General features: G+C 35.6%; 1 protein-coding gene across 1 annotated transcript; it reads left to right on the top strand.

Moving 5' to 3' along the window:
- LOC106699838 lies at positions 1–3,366 on the top strand. The gene is made up of 4 exons (XM_023327796.1): positions 1–1,231; positions 1,467–1,585; positions 2,596–2,783; positions 2,868–3,366. The coding sequence occupies exons 2-4, from the start codon at positions 1,493–1,495 to the stop codon at positions 3,364–3,366; spliced, it is 780 nt and encodes a 259-aa protein (XP_023183564.1). The 5' UTR covers positions 1–1,231; positions 1,467–1,492.
- Positions 3,367–7,526: the final 4,160 nt, after the last annotated feature.

Raw genomic sequence — 7,526 nt, 5'->3', positions numbered from 1 at the left:
AGCAGAGAAAACTGATTTAATTGAACTATTCAAAATTATTGTGTGAAATTCAACAACTTCTATAATATTTTTAGATTGTTGCTTTACATTTTTAAAGCTCCTTTGCCTTACGGGTTTCTGCTTTGGTCAAAATTTACTGATTTTTTTTATTTTGAAGGAAAAAAAGTTAATCATGTGGAATATGAGTAATGAAATTGTGATTGTGCCATGCTATAAATAAAGAATATACTTGTCGTCACTCACTGTGTTGTGATATTGGTGTCACAAATCTACTTAGAGGTCCGTTATGCTTAATGTTCTTGCTGCATTTTGATCATTATCTCTGTTTCCTGCCACAGAAGCACTGAAGATACAGAGAAAAAATGTTTTTATGGTAAAAGAAACATTTGAAACATGCCCCCTCCTCTGTGTGGCTCCTTCACCACATTTCCTCACAACAAGGAAAAATTCAAAGCACCAAGAAAAGGTTTTCATCATGGGGGTCGCGACCCTGCAGGAGGGATGTGAGACTTATGAATAGACATTTTTGGTATGTCTTCATAAAATCCAAGGTCACATTATTAATCACACATTGACATCAATCTAATATGTAACAGTTTTTAAAAAGGAAACATAAAGTAACAAGTTTCAGACAAAACATCTCAAATTCTTTGAGCAAAATTCTGTTTATTATGATAAAGTGTTTGCATTATGTTTGCACTGGATGCAGAACTACATTTTGTTCTTTTCAGTCACATTAGTGGGTCATAACTTTTATATTCAAGCTGATGTCTAAGGGTTCTGGCTCTGCTTCTCCATCAGTTATGATCCCATATGGTGTCTCTGGAAAACATAGAACTTTGTCCCAAAGTTACTGGACTTTGGGACCTTTCACACTAATAAACTGTAAAAAAAAAAAAAAAAATTATGCAAAAGGCTCTAATATGTAAAGATGCAGAATTTCTTAAAACATTTCCTGCTGCATTTTGATCACTATCTCTGCTTCCTGCCACTCATCTCACCACACCGAAGCTCTGAAGGCAGTGAAGAAAAAACCTGCACAGTGAAGCAAAAAACAAAAAAACAAAAAGATGATGGTCCAATGTTCAACCGTGTGAATGTTTGGTACGGATGACATTTCAGTGCAGCTGCTGGTGAAATGTCTTTTTAACATTTCTAACATCGAACCAATACGTCACGACTGCAGATCTGTTCATTTTAGAGGTTGGATTGACATCCTGGTAAAGATATTGTAAGTAAAGTAATTATTAATTATTGTCATATTTTCGATGAATATCTTCTGACAATTTAAAAATCTATTAAATGATTTTACTGTAACAGTTTTTATTAAATATTTATATTAAATATTGTTGTAAATTGTGTAAATGTCCCATAGTAGTACATCAGATGAATGCAAGTCTTACTAATGATATCATGTCAATAAGCAAATAAAATGCTTTCATAATTTTTATTATTTTTTACAACAGGATTTTTGAGAAGTACATACGAAGAAATGGGATTTGAAGTTTATCTTAATGTGATGATTTGGATGGACGTCCGTGTTTGTTTCCCCTTCACTCTGCTGGCCATCGGTTTGTGTCGCATGGTGAGAAATTTACTGATTAACTGAAAGTTTTCTGTCTTTTGTTGAAATTATTTGCATTTCTTCTTCCCAAATGAATAGACTTTTTACTTCTAATATACTGACAAAAACAAACATTTGACTTTTTTCTTAACATACAAACGTAAATTTATCTAAAATCCATTGATCAGTTTTCTTATTATTTGTAGCATTTTTTCATTCTTTTTCAAACGCTGGAAACATTATTAGCTTTGAAGGCCTGTTTTAGCAAAAAAAGAAATAATGCAGAGTAGCAAATAAAAAAAGAAAGTAATAAATTAACTCATTTTGACTTTTTTGACAGTGATGGCGCAAATATTAATCTTGATGTCGTCATGACAACTTGTTCATTCTTTGACTCCAGCAAATTCACTTCACGTTTAAACTTTTGCTATATTTAATATTTAATGTTATCAATACTGAAATGAAATACTGATGAAAACTTTCCACCTTACTCTGAAGATCAAAGTAGACTTAGGGTCAAAGGTCAAGATTTTTGATTAATCTCGCATTGTTACCTTTGCCATATGATAATTTAAAATATTTGCTATTCCTGAAAAAAAAAAAAAATAAAAAAAAAAAAAAATAATAATAATAATAATAATAGTCATAGTAGTAGATTATTTTAAATTACACTTGGGTCCAAATACTTTGGAATTAAATTGAATGATCTAAATAATAAAAATAAAACTGACTTTGTTTCAGAAGACTATTTTAATTCAAGTCAAATTTTTTTGGGGAAAAAAAGATTAAAACATTAGGAAAATCATAGAAATCTAGAATTTTTTATTTTTATAACATCCATCAAATCTCTTCCTTTTGGCTTTAATATTTTCCAAAAGTAAATATAAATATTTCCATTTATTAGCTGATACACAATATGATTACAGTTTTGCTTAGTCATCACTAAATTAACCCGTTTTAACGCTGATGGATACATGAATCTAACTGTGTTTATTTCAGCCATAATGTGATTTGTTAAATGTTTTCTGCAGGTTCATTTTGACAACCTTCCTCCCATCTACTACACAAACCTCCTCACCGCCAATGCAGTCCAGCTCATCACTCTGATTGCTACTGTTGGAACAAAAAATGGACGTTTTCCAAATGCCGCATGTCTCATAATCTACGGTGGTGTTGCGATGGTCAGTCTGTACCTCAGGATGATCATCGCCCTGGAAAGGTAACAACTCTTAAAATCATAAACAATCAGGGTTGCAGAGGTTTGGCAGAGATATTTACAGATTTTCTCTGTTTTGTGTTGCAGGTGTTTTTTCATCATCCAGCTGCCTTTCATCAGACAAACTAAATATTCTTTAATAATCTGTGTTTCTGTCTGGGTTTTCTGCATGGGGCTTTTTCCTCTTCTGGTAATTTTTCACTACTTTTCAGTCATCTTTGTTTTTGCTCTCATTCCTTCTATCATCTCCCTCTTGTGTCCACTCGGGGCCTTCATATCTCTGCCTAGAGCCGCCTCAGGATCTCCGGAAGGAAAACGTAGAATAATTGCAACTTTTGTTCTGTTGCTGATTAATTACTCTGTAACAATTGTCCCACCAGTTAGTTTTTTGACCTTTAGATCAGATTATTATTATATGTATGAGGATACACAGTTTTTTATGACCTTGTTTCTGCTCAGTCCTTTCATGGATCTGCTTCTGTTCGTTTTCTTGCGTGAAGGACCCGTCGACCAGCTGCTGGCCTGTTTCTGCTGCTGCAAGATGGAAACACCTGCAGTAGAAGATGGCAGCAGATTATCTATCTGAAATAAAAGGAGAGACCAAGCAAATGAGCAAAATATTACATTACTAATGTTACATTACTTTTAGCTCTACTAATATTAATGTCACAGCAATCAGCCTTTAACAAATGATGTAAACTCATTTATCAATCTTTAGATCAGATGCAGAATTTTAGCCCCATATAACTGTAACAGGGCACTGCCTGAATTAAAAAATATTTACATAAACATATTAATCCATTTAGAATCAAATATGATTTTTTTCCAGCTTGTATGTATATGTGGAAATGAAAATGATTTTGTCAAAAAGAGGAGTTGAATTTTATTGAAATAGTTCAAAATCAATAGTAATTTATCAGCCAGTAAAAATGTAAGTTAGAAAAAAAACAAAATATCTAAATTAGTTACTTTATATTAATAAGTGACAGTCAGTCTGTGCATCAGTCTCTATTTATAGGACAGTTGTTTTTGTTGCATCATAGGCAAAGCAGAACTGAGCTCTAGGCTCATTATTCCTGTGATTTGGAGCTTTAATGTTGGTGATACAATCTCCCTGCAAACACCTTCTAACAGCGCCTTCATCACAAACTGATGTTATTAATCTGTAGATTTAATAAATGTTTCACGTCACTGTGGGGGAACTTTCACCTGTTCTTTGTGACAGTGATGCTTCAGTTGATTAAGGTTTGCAGATATTTGTTTTGCTCATAAGGTCCAAAAAAGAAGCCAAGCATCCTGTCACACCTGCAGCTGACCAAACGTTTGGTTCGATTTGTCCAAACCGCATCATTCCAGAAATCTTGTGGTTTATTCAAATGAAACAGTAAACCATTGTTGTGCTGTTGTGTTTTTGGAGAGACAAAAACTGCCTCCGTCAAACCATCAAGTTTTTCTCCTCCACTTCTTTTTTAATGCTTTGCTTTAACATTGAACACATTAGTTGAGTCCTGCAGAGTCTCAGAGTCTGGGGTTGACCTGTTGTTGTCCAGTGTGACCTTGTAGGGGATTTGTTGTGATCTTAACCTTACAACACAATTCTGTACATTTATTCAGTGTCCTGCAGCTTTTAAATGTGTCCCTGGTCCAACCTGCATCAAGCAGCTGAATCACCTCCTGAAATGTGAAAGTTCTTCAGAGTCCTGATCAGGTGGGTTGAAGCAGAGACACTTCTGAAGGTTACAGGACACTGACCTCCAAGGACTGGAGTTGAAGACCTCTGCTTTAGAAAATTTATGGATGTTTTTACTTGTGAATAATTTTCTCTTAGTAGGGTAATTAATTGAAAATGGTTTTTCATATTTCTTCTCAGGTTGATATTCAGACACTGTGACTCCTTTAATATCATTATGGATATAATTTTGCTTCGTCTGTGAACAACAACAAAGATGATGTTCAGTTAATAGATTGATCATTATCAGAAATAATCAGAAACTTGCAGATATTTTTCCTCTTATTTTCATAGGAAGTTGTGAATATTTAGATTTCTTTATGACTAAACTTAAAAAAACGTGTTTTTTTTACTCCTGTTACATTTAGAAGACAATCCTAGAATCTTCAATCACTTCTTGATATTTTATGATGTGTGTGTGGTTGTGTGTGCAACCTTTCTAATCTGTGTACGTTGTTGCTGAATAAATGCTGAACCCTGTGACCCGCTTCTGTTTGTCAAACGGTTTGGATCATTATCTTGCTAAAAGACCCAATGACAGAAAACCATCAGATCTCTAGTGCAGGTCACCAGCTTTTTGCATAAAATGTGGTAAAAATCAATTCAAAAAGTCAAATGTCCTCATAAAATGACACAAACAGAAATTACTTCATTGTAACTACATTATTTATCAATAATCTTATGTAACAAAATGAGATAACTTTAAAAATCAGACATCAGTCAGGTTTGGGATGTGAAGTTCATCTTTCTTTCAGTTCTACAGAAGAATAAAACTGATGTGATGAGCAGAAAAGATAAAACCAGAAGTTTTAATTGACCTTCAGAGGTAATGTTAGGGCACTTTTTGGGCTCCTTAAGTACCGTAACCACAAAAATCTTCTGAAGATTTATCACTGCAGTTTTGTCAGGTTCTTAAACGTTGACGCTCCTAAAATTGTCGGTTGCAATGGGATACCTGGTGAAGGTTATCCTGCAATAGTCAGCCCCGCCCACTCCTCACTACGTCCCAGGGCTGCCTACTGACCAGTTCTCTGTCTAACAGGTCCGGAAAATCTCTGAGACCTGGGTATTACCCTAAAAGTACTCTATAAGAGATAATCTATTTAAACTGGTGGCGAAAGTGATTCGTCTAGCTCTAACTACCTCCAATCCAGAAGTTATGACCCTTTACAGTTAAGAAACAATCAGCTGAGTAGCCCTCACAGCTGCATAATTCCAATAACCACTTCTGTTAACGGTAGCCCACTTTCTAAATCATAACTTGCACTTGGAACCGGCTAGATTATGTTTAGTGACTTAGATGTAAGTCCCAGGGTCATTATTTACTCTCACCAAAGGAAATTATGAAGCCTCCTATTTACTGGAATCATGTACATTAGTTTTACCTTAATTAAAAGAACTGAACAAAGATTAAATGACTCTATTAATTCCAATGTCCACCAACCTCATTAGAATTTTATAGTATAAATTTATTAAGCAAGATTAAGCAAGGATATGCGACATACAAATCAATAATCAATCGTATATAATTCAAAAACAGTGTAATAAAATTTACATGTACAATCCTACTACCCTGTCTCCTTTCTCTAACTTTAAGTCGCACGTTCTGAAATGGAATTTCAATGAGCAGATTCAACTCATACCCAGACGATGGTGGATCTTTTAGCAACATGAATTTCTAGCATCCTTGGTTGAGGTCTTTGCCTTGTGTGGAAAAATTCTCCTTAGAAAGGAAACAAAGCAGAACGGGTCCGAATCCTTTTGCAAAACCCAGTTCCTCATCCCTGAGGGACCTTTGTCCTTCCTCCAAGTCTTGTTGCAGAATTGAAATTGCTGGGTTGAGACGAGACCGACGGTCGAATGAAGAACTAGAGATGGGGCGATGGGACCCAGTCCTTTCTTGGCGGTGTGAAGTCCGAGCTCCCCCGTAGTTCTGAAGTGCGGTCCGTAGCTCAATCTGCTCCTGCAGGTTGTCTCTTCTTCTGCGCCGCCGGACTGGGAACGGTCGGTTCCTCTTTGCAGCCCGTTTTTATACACTTCTCCACCATGTATGTGTATGGGGAGCTTCTGGTCTACGTGACTTCCTGAACATCTGCTGTTTTTCGTGAAAAAGTCCCCAACGTTTCCCAACCTGTCCGTACTTTCCCAAACCTGTTGCTTCAGCCAAACTCACCGCACCACCCATCCTGTGCGCCCTGGCCATCTGTTCAGAACTGCTTGCGACATTTCCTGTTTTCAGGGCTGTACTGCATTCTCGTCTTTTCTATAACTCACTTTTATCTATTACAACTCAGTAAACACATTCAACCTGTTGTTAAACCTGTTTGAATTAATTTCAAATGATTTCAACTTCATATTCATTGACAATAAATCATTAAACATAATCATTACATAGTTAAATCATTACAGATCCTTAATCAGAGATTCTTTGCAGAAAGTTATTGAGTGATTACTTATACTCATATTATTCAGACATATTCAACTTAATTAACTTTTAATCAAACCACACGATTACTTTATTTCTTCCAAGCCATTATGCACCTTTTTCTGCGTGTGCCTGGAAAGATCTCATACCCTTATGCCAGTTTTCTTGACACTGGTTACAGAGTCAACTAAACTCATAACAAGTTCAAATCTTGAATCAACTGTTTTGAGCTGTTTTCAAATAAAACATAATGTAATCCATTCTGCACTTCAATGCAGCTTTAGGAAAGTGAATCACAGATAATCAGGCCTTTTGCTCTGGGTAAGAGTCATAGTCTGACCAGGGGGACAGAGAACCTCAAAGCTTTGACTCCAGATTAGAACCATTGATGTCACAGAATGGGTTTTAATTTTACCACCATAATAAAACACACAGGCTCTAACTGATACAACAAAATCATGCATTCATCTTCACTCTATTCTGACTGCTTTGTTAGTTCCTGTTGCTGCAAAACTTCACCACAGCATGATGCTGCCACCACCAGGCTTCACTGTAAGGGTGGTATAGGCCCTGTGATGAACTATTCCTGGTT

This window comes from Xiphophorus maculatus, chromosome 22, assembly GCF_002775205.1.
Source record: "Xiphophorus maculatus strain JP 163 A chromosome 22, X_maculatus-5.0-male, whole genome shotgun sequence".
NCBI classification, from domain to species: domain Eukaryota; kingdom Metazoa; phylum Chordata; class Actinopteri; order Cyprinodontiformes; family Poeciliidae; genus Xiphophorus; species Xiphophorus maculatus.
This window is presented reverse-complemented; position numbering and strand designations above follow the sequence as displayed.